At 45.6% G+C, this 17,367-nt stretch overlaps 1 protein-coding gene across 1 annotated transcript; it reads left to right on the forward strand.

Moving 5' to 3' along the window:
• The first annotated feature begins 409 nt into the window (after nucleotides 1–409).
• LOC147732758 (general transcription factor II-I repeat domain-containing protein 2A-like) lies at nucleotides 410–1,324 on the forward strand. Its single transcript, XM_086954318.1, has one exon. The coding sequence runs from the start codon at nucleotides 410–412 to the stop codon at nucleotides 1,322–1,324; it is 915 nt and encodes a 304-aa protein (XP_086810444.1).
• The last annotated feature ends 16,043 nt before the right edge of the window (nucleotides 1,325–17,367 follow it).

Below are 17,367 nucleotides of genomic sequence, written 5' to 3' on the forward strand. Positions count from 1 at the left end.
TACATGTCCAGCTGAATAATAACGCTAAAGATTTTGAGTGTTTTGCATTGGCAATGGATTAGAGCAATGACGTGCAGGACACAGCACAACTGCTGATTTTTATTCGGGAGTTAATTCAACTTTTGAAGTGTCCCAGGAGCTGGCAGCTCTTCAAAGTCTCACGGATACTACGACAGGGGAGGATATTTTTTGTAAAGTACGCCAAGCGATGGAAGAGTTGGATTTACACTGGGCTAAGCTGGCTAGCATCACAACGGACGGTGCTCCGAGTATGGTTGGTGCGTCGCAGGGGCTAGTGGGGCGCATAAAAAGAGAAATGGAGGAATGAGGTTGGATCCCCCCACTACAAGTCCACTGCCTGATTTACAGGCAAGCACTGTGCTGCAAAGTTCTGAAGTGGGAATCTGTCATGAAGGTGGTTGTGTCTTGCATAAACTTTATCAGAGCAAACGTACTAAAACACAGGCAGTTCCAAGCTTTTCTATCCGAGCTGGAGTCTGCCCATGGAGACGTGCTTTACCACGCTGAAGTCAGATGGTTAAGCCGGGGTAGAGTTTTGAAGCGCTTCTACGAGCTGCTACCCGAAATCAACGCCTTTCTCCTGACAAAGGGAACAACTGTCCCAGACCTGATCGACACAGAATGGAAATGGGACCTTGCTTTTTTAACAGATGTGACAGAAATTTTAAACAGCCTCAATTTACAGCTACAAGGCAAGAGAAAATTAATCAGTGACATGTATTCCCATGTCAAAGCATTTGAGGTTAAATTGGCGCTGCTTGTTGGACAAGTGCAAAAACAAGACTTCACCCATCTCCCTGCTACTCTCAGCCTCTCAGCTGAGGAGCCAGCGGTCCCGTTTCCAACCAAGAAGTGCAAGGACGCACTGGCAACTCTGAGAGCGGAATTCAGTATGCGGTTCTGTGAGCTTCATGCCCACGTTAAAGAAATTTGCATATTCCAGAACCCTTTTGCTGCTGACATTAATGACACCCTGCCTTCTCTTCAATTTGAACTGGCTGAGTTGCAGACCTGTGATGTGCTGAAAGACGCATTCAAGACCAACTGTCTCATAGAGTACTATGCTTCCCTCACAAACGAGACCTACCCCAACATCAGAAAGCACGCTATGAGGATGTCCACAGTTTTTGGGAGCACATATATCTGTGAGAAAACTTTTTCACGCATTAAGCTGATAAAAAATCAGACAAGATCAAGACTCTCAGATCAACACCTGCATCAGTCTCTGAGACAGACTGTAACTGGGATGGAACCTGACATCAATCTCCTCACCAGTCAGAAGCAAGCCCACAGCTCACACTGATATGGTAAGCCTGCTGATTTCAGTAACTATGAATATGAAAAAATGTCAGTATAGTAATGCTCTTTTTATTGGCAACATGTTTCTTGAACAGTGATGTCACATACAAAATGAGACTGCAGTATGTCATCTGCTGATGGGCTGCTTGTGTTTTTTTTATCTGCAATTCCTGAAGGGCCTGCATGCTTCCAGGACCACCCTAAAGTCAGCCTGTTTATTACAATTATTCTGTATTAATGTTATTTCACTGTGTGGCAAAAAAGTATCATCAGCTTGTGTTTTTATTCTCGAATCTGATCTATATCTATAAAATAAAAGGAGAATCAGCTGGTACTTCAAATGAACATGAGAAGACTTTCTATTACTTTTTTTGCAAACCAACAGATGGCGCCAAGACCCAGCAAAGGGCAGCTGCAAAAACAATTTCATTATAATCTCCACAATAATACTGGTTGTCACTTTGGCCCATATCATTTCCTGTTATAACACTGACCCCGGGTCCCCATCACAGAACGGAATGTTGATGTGGCCCCCGCCGAAAATAGTTTGGGGACCACCGGTCTAGAGAGAAATAAGATAGGAAGAGAGGTGAGTTATAATGAGATAGCACAAATAGAAAGGTGAAGCACAGAATAACAGGTGAGGTAAACAAAGTAGCAAGGCAGAGAGGCAGGTAGAGCTGATGGGATGAAAAATGGAAAGATTTGAGAAGTAGAGAGAAAAGAGGTGCAGATGAGTTAGAGAGATGAAGCTAATACAGAGGAAGGGCGAGGGAGAAGTAGCGAATGGTGAAATAGGGAGAGAGAGACAGCGGTAAGACAGATGTATTAAACGAGCGAGACATTGGAAGCAGAGAGAGTGAATAGAAACAGTGAAGGAGATAGAAAGAGAGATGAAAGCAAAGGGAGTGATGGATGGAGTGGAAGAGGTAGAGAGAGCATTGTAGAGAGAAAGAAAGAAAATAATGGGAAAGGTGAGGGAAAGAGGACATCAATAAAAAGAGAGACATAGAAGGCCAATAGGTGAAGTAAATTGAGAGGCTAGATAGTGTATGAGTGGTGGAAAAGAGAGAGATGAAGCAGTAAGTTGTGAGGAAGAGAGAGAAATGAAAGAGAATGGTGAGGTAGAAAGAGGCATGCGAGAGGTAGAGAAAGGTAAGGTATAGATGGCAAAAATTATAGAAAGGGTAAGATAAAGAGAGATGAAATTAAGAGGGAGGTGAAGTAAATGGAATATAAATGAAGGGGAATGAGATGCAAACAGAGCAGTAAGAAGAGAAAAAAGAGAGTGAGAGAGAGAGAGAGAAACAAAGAGAGAGAGGCACTTGAGGAGAAGAGAGGGGCAGAGAGCTGACCGAGAGCTAGAGATCTAGAGGTGGGATCGGAGTGAGGTGGCAAGTTGAGGTCATGAGCAGTAAGTGCTGTGGGGCACTGAGGTTTATTGAAAGAGAGGTGTGACGTCCAGAGAGAGTTTAAAGGTAGAGCAATAGTGTTGTAGGTATATAGCCATGTATAAAAAGACTGGTAAAAATGGAGTGTTTAGGTAAAGGAATGAGACATGGGACAGAAAGTTGCGACAGAGAAAGAAATGTATTGAGTGGTATAGAGGAGTGACAGCTAGTCACTGAGTGTGGTATGTAGAGAAGTAAGTTAGAAAGGAGGGCAGGGATTTAGTCTCTAGTTAGGTAAAGAGAGTTAACTTACAATAAGAGAGGAAGAATGAGAGATGAAGGAGGGAAATGTGAGTAGTGGTAGAGAGGCAAAACAAACAGGAGCTAAGAGTAAGTTAATGGGAGGGAAATGATGATAGAGCAGGATGTAGGTGATGTAGAGAAAGAGGTGGATAGAGAGGTTGAGAATTGTGGGGTAGGTAGAGAAATGACGAGTCAGAAGGGGCAAGGGGAAGATGGTAACACGCAGAAAGCGAGAGAACAAGAAAGAGCGAGAAATAGTCTTCTGTTTTGATCACTTTAACAGGGTGGGCCTTAAAAGATGGGGGCCTTCAGCAATTGGCCAAGAAGCCCGCCCATGCCTTAAAACAGGCTTAAAGGGCATTACCTCTGAAGGGGAATTTTACAGCACAAATATATTTTGGGGGAAAAAAACCATATGTTTTTATTTCCTTTACGTTTTCCCAAAGTTTAATAAAGTCAAGTCACTTGCTTATATGATATTTCACATACGAGAAAGATATACCTACTTAGTGACAAGACACTTCCCACCCTCCACTCACAAATTGCAAAATGTGTCAGTAACAATTAACAGAGAGAATAAATGTGAGCATAGCTGAGGACAACCTGTCTCCTCCATCAGTGCCCAAATACATCTCTTATGACTCAGAAGCCTCTCAGATTTATTCATCTGCCTATTCCTACTATCAAAGGGCCAAGTTACCACGACAGGTTGGAGTACTTGAGTCAGTCATTTCTTTATCTGTGGCATTCTAGTACTTGTTGCTCTAATGCATTATTTATTACCTAAATAACAGTTTAACCACAAGTCACCCATGAAAGATCTTAACATCAAGCATAGGCACACTATAAAAAAATGTCCCTGGCATGCATGCAGAAAACTTGGCATAGATGGTCCAGGTATCACCTTATGAAGCATTTCTTTTGGGTAAAACTTTAGACAGGCCAAATGAGATTGACAGCAATCTCCCACCCTTATCCCTAAGAGAAACTGGCCTTGTGCAACTGGCTGTGGATGATCTGCCGCAGTTCCGACGCTTTCTCTGCATGCAGCGCCATCCTGAGTTATTCTGTGGCAGCAAAAACTTTGCAACAAATGGGGAAGACTGTAAGTAACTGCTTTCAAACACTAGTGGAGAGAGCGGCATGAGGCTGCTCATTAGACTGCCTGAGTCCAAGACATACAGAGAAATTGCGGAGTCACATCTCACGCAGCAAGCAAGGCCTTCTCACTCTTCCAAACTGGCACCGGTGAAAGTCGGACATCACCATAACCAACTAGCAAATGGTTAGTCTTATGCCAACAGAGAAGGGCATCGAAAGAGTCCTCCAGCGCATATATGACGTCAGCGTACATCGTAGTAGAAGGAAGGACCTCCTTTTTTTGTGAGTCCAATAAATGTAAACCGTGGACTAATAGAAGTAAGGGAGTTCTTTCACCTTAGAACAGACAGGGCCAGCTGCCTTTGCCAATGTGCTTTTTTGTGGTTAAATCGCGTGTGCGGCTGTGACTAAGGTGAAAAGCAAATGAACACAGACGCAAAGGAATGGACTATACCAACATGGCCGCCAGAATGTACGTGTACCACCCTTTCTATTTCTGCTCTACAGCATGGAAGAGGTGTGGCGCCGCGGCTAGGGCGACTGACTCCGGAATCTGGGGATCACGGTTCGATCCCCTGGCTACGGCGGTAGGTTAGCTCGGCACCGTGTGACTCTGGGCAATAGCTTGCTTACTCTTCCCGACGGCCCCCAGTGCCTAGAGACCCTTACGGGTGATTGTGCGCATTACAAATGTGGATTATTATTATTATTATTATTATTATTATTATTATTATGCCAGTAGTCGGATAAGCTCCGATGAATTTCACTGTGCTTGTGCTGTCGCTTCACTCAGCTGGAACTTCGCTGTAATTATCACGATGTTTGTTCTTTGTGCAGGCCTATCTCCACCGCATTTTCGTGATTGCACTTTAATACTGGTAATTCAAGTACATTATCCTTTGTGTTATGTTGCTAGTTTTACGCATTGCCAAAGTAATATAGATTGATAATTAAGGTATGATTTCATGTATACATTTTTGCATATTTGATGGTGTCACATGCCAGTAGGTATTACGGTGCTTATTTCTTCTCAGAGGACGATTACAATAGTACGTTTATTTTTCAGCTTTGCAGATGAAGGTATCTATACTGACAGCCTCAACGTGATCAGACGTGCTTAAAACAAGCACGCGCCTCCCACGGCAGCAGACAGAGGGGGCCAGCGAGATTCCCTTGCGGGAGCGTGCGACCATATGGCGCCACCATGTTGCGCTGCGCGCTCCCGAAAGGAAATCGCCAAAACGTGCACACGTTGCATTGAAAGAAATGCAACGCATGCACGTTTTTGCCTGGAAAGATGAAGCGATCTCAAGAGGACTCTTTCCTATGCAGAGCATGCGCGCTGCGTAGGCAAGACCTAAAAAGCACTCTTTCTGAACCAAGATCTACCTTTCTGAAGAATTTGGTGTAATTCTGTCCAGTGGTTCGAGGTGTGGTCTTCCCTAAAATCCCAATGGGGAAATGCATGGCAAAAAAGCATTTTGGGACCTCCAAGTTTCTTGACCCCCGTTTGATGAATCCTTCTGAAACTTTCCAGAAAGTGGCTGAACTGAGTGGCAAACTAGTTTTGAAACTTTCAGGAAGATTTGTCAAACGGTACAAAGTTATAAAAATTATTAATAAATATATATATATTTTTTTTCACTGAATAAAACATAAGTTTCTGGTACGTTATAGTTAGAAATTAGCATTTAAAAAAAACCTTAGAAAGTCACTGAAAAAAGTGTCAGGGACGTTATAGTTAGCTGGACATTTCACTCTTGCAAAACCATAGAAATTGAGAGTTGAAGTATATAAATGACTATACATGATAGGATGTGTGTGTACTTTTATCACAGATTATATAGGAGTGTAAGTATGCGTTAGTATCTATATGGATAAGTGAGGTGGTGTGTGTATAATTGTATAGGTGGGTAAATGGGAGTGTGATTGATTCTTAGCATGACTGACTAGGTGTGTGTGTAACTGCCTGGATGAGTGACGGTGTGTGAGTGTCTGTATAGGTGTATGAGTGCTTATGATAGTGTTGTATTGATGAGTGACTGCATGGAAGAGTGATTGTATGGGTGAATGAGTGGATGTATGTGTAGACCTAGGAATCAGGTATGTAGTAAGTGGTATTGGTGTGTCAATGATTTAGAAAATGGTAGTCTGTATTTTACAGTGGATGTATCAAAGGTTATATTAGAGTGTGAGGAGGTGGATCAGATTTTCACGTGGATGATGTCATCCGTGATGTCATCAGTGATGTCATTTGAGATGTCAACAGTGATGTCACGGACCATGTCATGAATGACGTAATGAGTGATGTCATCAGCAGTGCAATGGGGGGTGCAAGTTATAGTTAGTTGAAAGAAGTACAACGGGGGAATTTCGATGGTTTTGTTTGAGAGAAATGTCCAACAAAGTATAACGTGCCTGAAACCTATGTTTTTTTCAGTGAATTTCAAAGGTTTTTTAAATGCTAATTTCAAATTATAATGTTCATTAAACCTATGGTTTTTTCCAGTTGTTTTGATTTTTTTTTGTGATACTTTGTAACTTTAATATCCCAAAAATAGTTTTTGTAATTTTCTTTGTTTGTTATTAAATTATTATAATGTCTTCTGTTTTCTATATATATATATATATTTTTTTTTTCTTCAGAAAAAGTAGAGTTGTGCACCCATCGTGTACCTATATCGGTGCATGTGCGGATTCAAACTGCCATATTGGTAAAGTTGTGAAGGATACGCGTTTCAGCCAGCCCACTCCGTGTATGCTTACAGGGAGGGAACTACAACGCTACATGTCCCAGGTCTTCCCTGTAGTGATCTGCTGATCACAGGTCTAGTTGTCAGTATGCCACAGCCACTCCCTCACGGCTGGTACATACCCACATCACACCCATGCAGCACAGGCGTCACAGGACATGTGACCCTGCCAATAAAAATGGCCAGACGCACATGCTCTGTGCCATTTCCACTATCTATCTGGGTGTATTTATTTATTTCTTTTAAGATTTTTATATAGCGCTGGCTAGACCCGGAGGTATCAGAGCGCTTTACATAAGGTTAGCATTAGAAATAAACAATGTTACAAAGTTACATCAGTTACAAGAGCAAATCAAGGCATAGAGAAAAACTGTGTTATATAATTACATATGTTACTAGAGCATTAAATAATATAGACAACAAGCCCTATGGTGCGTAGAAAGTAATGTGGGAAAAGTAAAGGAGTAGGAAAGCAGATCTGTGTGCTTATTATGCTGTTGGCAGCCAAGACACTTTGGCCGACATGGGCCTCCTGACACGTGGCGTTGACATGAGGTGCACAGAGTTGGTGGCAGCCAAGGCATTTTGGCCACCACGGGCCTCCCACCACGTGCCAATGACTCGAGCTGCACTGTGTTAGTGCCACCAGAGCTGAGTGGGTGTGCAGCCTGCGATGATGCGTAGGCCTCGACACATTATCCTGGCAATCAAGAAACGATTTGAATTGTGAGTTCAGCTGTATCGTGTGTACGCCAAAGGCGCGGTGCAGAGGGCCTGTGCCGAGGAATCCAGCGACGGCTTAGGAGGTTGCTCCGGCATTTGGTGGGTCCTCTTAGAGACATGCCAGTGGCGGCAGGTGAGCATTCATGTCTGGGTGCGCTGGGTCGGGCAGTCATCGCTGGGCGGAGGACTGGTCTGGGGAGCAGGGCTAGGATGCTTGCGAAAGATATAGGAATCATGCACACTGCCTGAGAAGTTTGCGACTACATTAGTGTACAGGCCTCAATGGTCCAGCTTTGCCTGCACAATATTGAAATGCGTGTGGTTTCTGTTGCAGTGATTGTGTGCAGTGTTGGCAGGGGGCACAAGTAGTACATGGGTGCAGTCAGTTGCCCCCAAGACATGCAGGAAACCTGCTATGGTGTGGTTACCTTGCTTGGACTCAAGCTGTTCCTGCGCAGTGTGGGTGAAGTGAACATGCAGGTGTATCTAACTAAAACAAACCGTGATGCTCACAGGTGTGATAAATCCTGCATATTGAGACCGTAACAGAAGTTTGTGTGGTTTTAACGTTTCTTTTCTTTCCTACAAAGGTTATGACCACAGAAACTTCTGTTACAGTGATTTTGTGCAGGATATTCCATACCTGTAAGCATTCCGGTTTGTCCAAGTGCAATACATTATACCATATTACGTTTGTGACCATACTAACGCATGACCATTGTCTTCATTTATCCAACAGGTTTCTGAATATGGAGTTTGGGGATTTTCAGGACGATCTACAGTTCTTTTGATCCACAAGTTGATCTTCCCCGTTGGCAATCTCACTCGTTGTTTGATGTTTTTGTGTTGTTAATTTATGTTTTTCTAATAAAGTACTGATTTTCCACTACTGTTGACTACTAGACTTCATGACCTGGCGCATCCCTATTTCAGTGACTACAATCTTGGATCTGGAGCACAGAGGCGTCAAGCAACGGCTGGGGTTGAGGTTGATTGTGCAGGAATACTATGAATTGGGATGAGCGGATACAGGGGCCCTACGTTGCTTTTGTAGACATGCATCCAAGATGTGTGAGGAAGTTTAATAGGGCTGGATGTGAGACTCCCCTGACTCTCGCAGTTGTAAGTTGGAAGGTACCAGAGGCCAACAGGTGCAGCACAGCCAGCAGCTTTGTCTACGTAAGGATGTTGTGTTGTCTGCTGTATTGGTACCGTCAGCCTGTGGGCAATGTGGCAGTGTGCACCAACTTGAGAATGGGGCAATAATTCTTTTGCCACTTTTACTGCGCTAAAGTGTCGATAACTCGGCGATAAGTCCCAACTGTTGAGTTATAGGGTGATTCTAAAACAAACCCTTGTGTTTATTAGGACTTTGTTGTAGCTACATGTGAATCACAAGAAAATAGATGAAAAAACAAGAAAAGTGGGCAGGCTACAAACACCCTGACCCCCTAGGCCTGCTCAGGGGATCCCACAAAAAGCCCCAGGGCAAAAAAATGATTACTATTTTTGTTTAAAAAGCGTCTGGGTGCACGAATCCGGATGATTTTTTTTTTTTTAAACGATGGGGCATATTCTCAAGGACTTATTGCTCAGTTATTGGCACTTTAGCAGAGCAGAAGAATTATCATCCCATTCTCAATCAGGTGAAAATTGCTGATATTGCCAGTTTTCCAGCGATAGCTTCCACAAAAAACATCGCCACCAATGAGAGCAACAACTAACGCTAATGTTATGCAGAAAAGGCATTCCCGTTCAAAAAAAACACGAAAACACCACTTCCCGATATTTTCAACGACCAGCCAAATCTGCGATCCAAAAACAGGCATTCAGCCGCGTTAGCAGTAAGAATTTAACATCTGCCTTTTACTGGTGTAAAGTAGGACTGGGGGCAATTTGCGTAATCGCGTTACACAAATCTCCGCGAAACTGTAAAAAATCTCCACAAACACTCAGAAATCCTGCGAACACAGGGAATTGCTTGTTCGCAATGCTTTTTTACTGTTCGCAATCGCTGCTTGCGTGCTCGGGGGGGAAATATCTCGGGAACACGCATTTGAGAGCGCAAATAAGCAAACAATTTCACAAAGTCCCGGAACGCAGAATTTTGGGCAATTTCGCGTTCTACGCGGAATGCGAAATTATCCAAATTCCGCAAATTCCGCGAATGGAACAGAATTTACCGCCCAGGCCTAATTTAAAGCAGGACGACTACCTACAGTATGAAAGGGAGCCCAGCCCAGAGCCACATCTGAAGACCAACACATGTCATAGAGCTACTGATCATGCAGCTCTGACACCCAAGAAGGCCACAACACCCACCGCCACCCCCCAGGACCTCCACCCGGACTATCCCCCTTACTACCATGGAGGCAGCGCAGAACAGAACAGCCGACCTTCCCAAAACGGCATGGCCCCTCAGCCACACAATAGCTGAATGTTGTGAGACATGGGAACCAAGTATGTAGGAAGGAGGCAAGTCACCCATCAATAATAATGGACACAATGCCAAGTGTAACGGTGATGAGCTGGACAGACCTCACTATGCAGAGCACAGACCTCGCCATGTGTACATATACTGCTGGTGCTTGTAGTTTTGTGGACAGTGGACGCAACCATGTTACCTTAAGTAGTGGGGAAGATCTCGATCATGTACCTGTGTTATCCTCCCTGTAAGTGGAAGCAGAGTGAGCTGGTCCAACGTACACCACTCCAGTGTAGGAGTGTGAATAAATAGACCGGGGCTCTGGGCATGGTTCACTTCTAGAAAGGCCAAAGCGTCAGCCATGACCGCCGGCCTCCTCAACACCGCCCCCCTGCGAACCCAGCGGCACAGCACTGCAGAGTTATATCTGTACAGACTACAGCCTTCAGATGTACACTGTGGACATCAGGGCTCACAATTCAGTTTGAGTCACGATTGCAGATGACGCCGTCCAGTAGAAACAGACATTGCTACCAGTGCGGCTCGACCAGACCATGCATCATCGCAGGCTGCGCACACGCTGCGTGCTTCAGGTGCCACTAACTCTGTGCAGCTCAAGTCAACACCACGTGGCTGTTGGCCCTTGCTGACTGCTGCCACCGTCCTACACTGCGGTCAGCAGGGCTGACTCCCATCTGACTTTAAAAGTGAGAATTTGATCGGTTCATGAGGTTTCCCATTCTAACAGTTGAAGGGCACCGCCCATTTTAGTAATTCTCTCTGCAGCTTCACAATAGAGACACCTGTTGTGTTTTTGCAGCTAGTCTGTAAATATTTGGGGTGTTTTTTGGAAAGATTTGGAAATGGCTTCTTCCAATCCTTAGCAAGAACATACTTCTGATGAAGAAGAGATAGAAGAACCACCTCCCAAAAACAGACCAGAATCCATCGCGTGGAAATTTGTCATCATCCCAGATGGTGAAAAGAGTGTCAACGCAAGGAAGGTCAGTTGTAGTATCTGTCCACGGATTTTGTCTAGAGGTAGTGACAAAAAATACTCTTGTGGCACATCGAGCATGTACAAGTACCTCCAGACAATCCACCCCAGGCCTTTTGCAATGGAGCAGATGCGACGTGCACAACAAAATATGCAACAAGGTGACCAGGGAGCTGGTCCCAGCACTTCAGGAGTGTCAAGTACATCATCTCGAGGACTGGACATACGGTGTTGGCCCTTGCTGACCGCTGCTTCCGACCTACACTGCGATCAGCAGGGCTGACAATACAGATGGAGTCGCGACTGCAGATGACGCAGTCCAGTAGGCAACAGACATTGCTCCCTGTGCAGCCTTCCCCGACCACGCCTGATCGCTGGCTGTGCACACGCTGAGTGCTTCAGGTGCTACTAACTCTGTGCAGGTAAAATAAATGCTACGTCCCTGTGGGCCATTGCTGACCGCTGCCTCTGGCCTACACTGCGGTCAGCAGGGCTCACAATTCAAATTCAGTCTTGATTCATTAATTTCAGAGTCCAATAGGCAACTAACTATAACATCCCTGAAACCTACATATTTCGACAATGTATTCAATACATATTTCATATTTTGTTCTATATGCCTACACTGCGGTCAGCACGGCTCACAATTTGAATTCAGTCTTGATTTACTAATTGCCGAGTCCAGTAGGCAACAGACATTGCATCCACTGCTGCCTGCTTGCAAGACGCATCATTGCTGGCTGTGCACACGCTGAGTGTTTCAGGTGCCACTAACTCTGTGCAACTCAAGTCAATGCCACGTGGCTGTGGGCCCTTGCTGACCACTGACTACACTGCGGTCAGCAGGGCTCACAACTCAGATCGAGTCGCGATTGCATATGACGCACTGCAGTAGGCAAGAGACATTGTTCCCAGTGCGGTCAGCGCGGACCATGCATCATCGCTGGCTGCACACACACACTGAGTACTTCAGGTGCCACTAACTCAGTGCACCACAAGTCACCGCCATGTAGCCTTTTTGAGGCAAAATGAATTAGGCAAAAATACACCTGTTTCAGGCTATTGTTCGTATGGAGCCTAAAACAAGTAGGCTGCCTCCATCAGATTTACAAAGAGGCTTAAAAGGAAAGGTTGTGTATTTACCTTTAAATTTAAAAAAAAGTCCTGAAACTATTGCTGTAGAGAAAGAGGAAACTGAACCTGTAGTTATTCTAGTTAATGGTGTTCCTATTAAGAGTCGAAAAATATGGCAAGAATTAGCAGATGTCAACAAACTGCAAAAGGCTATGTTATATCTAAAAAAAAAAACAATGTTTACTACAAAAATGTGTATGTGGAAGAAGAAGAAATTGCTTGTGTTGATGATAGCGAAATTTCAAGTGACCAAATTGAAAAAGTGGACAACTCCAAAAGTGAAGAAATTCATGAACATTATAGTGATTGGAAATACTATTGAATTATTTAAAATGAAGAAAGCGAAGAAAACTCCCATGAGTGTTTGGGAACGAAGTTTGGAAGCTCATTATTTTCCACAGCTCTTCCCCACTGGAAAAGGTGAACGATTTGACAAACGACCAGTACAGATACCAGCATCAGTGTATCGTACAACAAGATTGTACTCAGAAGATCGAATATTTCGACAATGTATTCCATATTTATTTCATCTTTGGTTCCATACACCTACACTGTGGTCAACAGGGCTCACAATTAAAATTCAGAATTGATTCATTAATTGCAGACTCGCTGCCTGCGCACAAGCGGAGTGCTTCAGGTGCCACTAACTCTGTGCACCTCAAGTCAATGCCACGTGGCTGTGTGCCCTTGCTGACTGCTGCCTCTAGCCTACACTCTGCACAGCAGGGTTCACAATTCAAATTCAGTCATGATTCATTAATTGTGGCGTCCAATAGGCAACAGACATTGCATCCTTTGTGGCCCGCCCAGACGACGCATCATCGCTGGCTGCGCACACTCTGAGTGCTTCAGGTGACACTAACTGTGCAGCTCAAGTCAACGCCACGTGTTTGTGGGCCCTTGCTGACCGCTGCCTCTGGCCTACTCTGTGGTCAGCAGGTCTCACACATATCCAATCCAATTCTAACCTGCAAGGACATGTCATCATCGCTGGCTGCGTACATGCTAAGCTCTTCAGGTGCCACTAACTCTGTGCATTTCAACTCATAGACCATTTATGATTGTTTTTCATGCTGTAGGCACCGGACGCAACAATGTCACCTCAGGCAGCAGGAATATCCCGAAGAGACATTACAATTTAATCACATGAGCACGCTCATCTCTGGTGCCCCTACCTCAGTGCACAACTAGTCATGAACCCTTTATGATTTAATTTCTGTGTGTGATCCGATGATCACTGTTGTAGTTGTTGCCAGCCGCAACCATTCCCTGAGGGCTGGCTTACACTCACCGCACATGCATCCAACACAGGCGTCACTGGACATGTGACCCCAGTAATAAAAAGGGCCGGGCGCAGGTGCCCGTAGCCAGTTCCACTATATATCTAACTGTGTCTGGTGTTCATAATGTATGCATGATGGCCCTGGGCCCTACCACATTACATTGTGCTGTTGACTGCGCACAAACCATGTTACCTCTGGCAGTGGGGAAGACCTTGGTTATGTAACTTTGTCTGGGTCATTCTATGAGTACATGGGTAGAGACTGGGTGATTAGAGTACTGCAAGGAGAGTGTATGGTGAATTTATAAATGCTTGGCGGAGTGATTGGATAAGTACATATGTTGGTGGAGCCTAACCCCCGAGCACGACCTTGGCTCTAAGTGGCTGCCAAGTGGGTCATTCTATGAGTACATGGGTAGAGACTGGGTGATTAAAGTACTGCAAGGAGAGTGTATGGTGAATTTATAAATGCTTGGCAGAGTGATTGGATAAGTACATATGTAGGCGGAGCCTAACCCACGAGCACGACCTTGGCTCTAAGTGGCAACCCTGGCAGAGCGTCAGGATTGCAAACCAAGCCTCAGGAGAGCCAACGCTACGCACGGAGCAGGAGTAGGCACATCGCCAGTTCCTGAGGCACCCGCCTTCTTTGCTACGGGATCCCCACAGCCTTTACTCTAGTACCCTGGGTTCCCACCCACTAAATTCTGGGGCACTGGCTAGTGGGAATACCGCACAGATGCCTGGAAAACCGAGTCCAGGAGCTTGGAATTCTCATTGTGGTATACTGCATTCTCATTCAGTGGATACCCTTCCTGGTCGTTGACCTCTGGATCAAGGAATTCTGACTGTTGGATCCCTGGAGTCCCTTCCACTGGATCCCCTAAAGCAAGCTGCTGGGACCGTGGAGCACCGGTAATAAAAGGCCCAGAATCCTATCTGCTAAATATTCCCAGCCCCACAGCTGGATCATTGACATACAGCGGATAGAATCTACAAAATTCTTTAAGCGTAGTCGGCAGAGCTGGCGTATGCCAGTCAGGGGGCGCAACTAGAGCCAAATTTCAGGGGAGGCTGATAAAAACTCCGGGGGGGGGATAATTCTTCCAGTCATAGGCAGAGTGGAGATGTAGGGGCTCTAAGAAGGGGTATAAACACAATAAAGGTAAATGGTTGTTTAAAGACCTGTGAAGAACTCGGATACCGCGCAAAGAGCTGCGCACCCAGCGTGTTCACACTAGGGGGCCACGCTGAGAGCCGCGCACCCAGCATGTTCACACTAGGGGGTCGCGCTGAGAGGCACCACGCACCCAGTTCGTTCACACTAGGGGGCCATGCTGAGTGCCATATTAGTGCCATATTAGGATCGCCAGTCCAAACTTTTGGTCCCCCTTTACTTGTCCACTTCCCCCGGGGCCAGGCCTCTTCATTGGGGACCTTGGGGGGGCCCCAATGCCCCCACGGCTCTGCTGGCTACCCACCTTCTGCAGAAACCGGCATTGCTTTTGGGCAAGGGAAGCAGCTAACATGCAGCTCCCCTTGCCCAAAAGCAATCCTGCTTTGCTTCATTGAAGCAAGAGCTGGTTTTCCTCCTCTCGCTTCAACAAAGCAAACCAGGGTTTGCTATGACAGGGCTGGAGACATGCTTTCACCCTGTCATAGCAAACATCAATGTCTCGGGAATGGGATCCCCGGGACACTGCAGGAGCTAGCCCTGGGGGTGGCGGACCCCAGGCCCATCAAGGGCTCCAGGAGGTGGGCCACACGGCCCCCCTCCCTCTATTTTGAAAGCCCTGGGGAGGTAGTGGTCCCCTGGACTGCGGGGGATCCATGAGGCTCCCCTACATATTTAATTTAAGCCCCAGGGGTGGTGATCCCCGGTGCTTGGGGGGCCTTGGAGGCCCCCCAATAATTCCAAAACAAGCCTCAGGGAGGTGAAGGTCCCCGGGGAGGTGGTGGTCCCCAGGGCTGTGGAGGCCCTCGAATATAATTATATGATTGCCCCAGGAACCTGGTCCACCCGGGGGCTCATTTAAATGAAGTGGGGGAGCCCTGGCTTCCTTATTTTTTCGTCCGGATTTGCGCACCCGTCGTGCATTCGGATGTTTAAAAAAAAAAAATTTTTGGGCCTGAGGGTCCTTGTGGGACTTGAGTGTCTGAGTGGGTCTGTGTGTGGATGCAACAGTGTCTGTGTGGATCTAACAGTGTCTGTGTGGGTCTATCATTGGCTGTGTGAGTTTCTGAGTTTGTGAGTGGGTATCTAAGGGCCCGATTCACAGAACTAACTTAGGACAAAATCCTAAACTTACTACTTTTGGTATTCACAGAAGTTAGTATTTTGTCTTAAGTTTGTCTTAAGACAGACTTAAGACAGACTTAAGACAAAATCCTAACTTAAGTCTGTCTTAAGTCTGTCTTAAGACAAACTTAAGACAAAATCCTAACTTCTGTGAATACCAAAAGTAGTAAGTTTAGGATTTTGTCTTAAGTTAGTTCTGTGAATCGGGCCCTAAGTGTCTGTGTGAGTAAGTCAGTAGCTGTATGAGAGACTTGGCCACAAAGGAACTGCACTTGCCCTTATATCCAACAGAGTCCCACAGTTTTGCACGAAATATCTATGCATGTGAAGTACTTTTTATGGGTTAATTACTAAGTGCTACCTCCTTGGGTAATTGTCAAGTACTTATTCTGCACTACAGCTGTGGTTCCTTGTTTGGCGCAGATGTCCTCATATTCCTCGGCATCAAGAACTCTTCACCAAAACCGGTGCTAAATGCACTGGGGCTGCTTGTTAAGCTGTCCATTGTGAGAAGTTGGCCTGGTATATGATGTTCACTATTCTAGTGAGCACCTTGCACCAGTCCAAACAACCCTTACGGTGATGGTTGTAAAGTCAACCTTACAGACCAGCTATCCTAGTGGTAGCATGGACAAAGCAGTCTTAGGCTAAACTCAAGAGGGCATGTGAAGCTGGCTGTTTTACCATATGTAACCCCTTTAAATACCAATTGAAAGGACACCACACAGGTTATATATAAAATATATATGTATTTTTTTCTAGACAATCCCTCTGAACTCTTTATGAGGTCAGAGGCATAAGCACATAACAAGATACTTATTTAAAATACAATAAGTTGCACAAAATACAGTAGGGCCCTGGGGCATGCTAAACCATATACTAAAATAGTGGTATAAGGACCACTACACGGAAAGTGAATAGGCCTAGGGCCTAGGGAATCGCTGGGGCTATGCTGTACTACCAAGAGTTAGGAAGCAGGAGGCCCATGGGAGGCGTGTGCAGAGCCTTTACTCACACGTAAGTTACCATAGGGAATGAATGGGAACGTAAAAGATGGAAACTAGTTATTTTAGGGCACTTCTGACTGGACTCTATGAAAGTTACTTGAAACCTAGACAGTTGGATAGTCAATACCCACAGGAGCACCAAAGTACTCGTGTTACCTCACCCACAGGAAGCGGGTACATAGGTGTCAAAGTGTGTCGGGTTTCGTAGCTGAATCCTGAGAAGCCTTGAAGAAAGATGCTGCAGGTGACCAGGAGAGAAGTGTCTGGGTGGATCCAAGGGCGGATCGAGGATGAAGAATACCTGACAGCAGAGGGGACAGAGTCTGGGTCACTAGCCAGTGACCAGGAAGGAACCTGGAAGGAACCAGGCGATGTTGTGAAGCAATCAGGTGATGTTTTGAAGCTTGTCTCTGCAGCCACGTGGACCAGGAGGCGTCGATGACAACTAGGAGACAGGCACGGACTATCCCTCAAAGGCTCTCACTGTTGGCGGTGTTGGCTTCCGGATTGGAGTCAACAAGCCTTGGCAAAGGCAACCCACGCAGGGATCAAAGTTGGCTTCTAAATCAGACCAGCAAGGTCTGATGGGCTGCTTCTTTTCAGGGAAGCAGGGGCCAGTCTGGAGCAACTAG

Source organism: Lissotriton vulgaris, chromosome 2_1, assembly GCF_964263255.1.
Source record: "Lissotriton vulgaris chromosome 2_1, aLisVul1.2, whole genome shotgun sequence".
NCBI lineage: Eukaryota > Metazoa > Chordata > Amphibia > Caudata > Salamandridae > Lissotriton > Lissotriton vulgaris.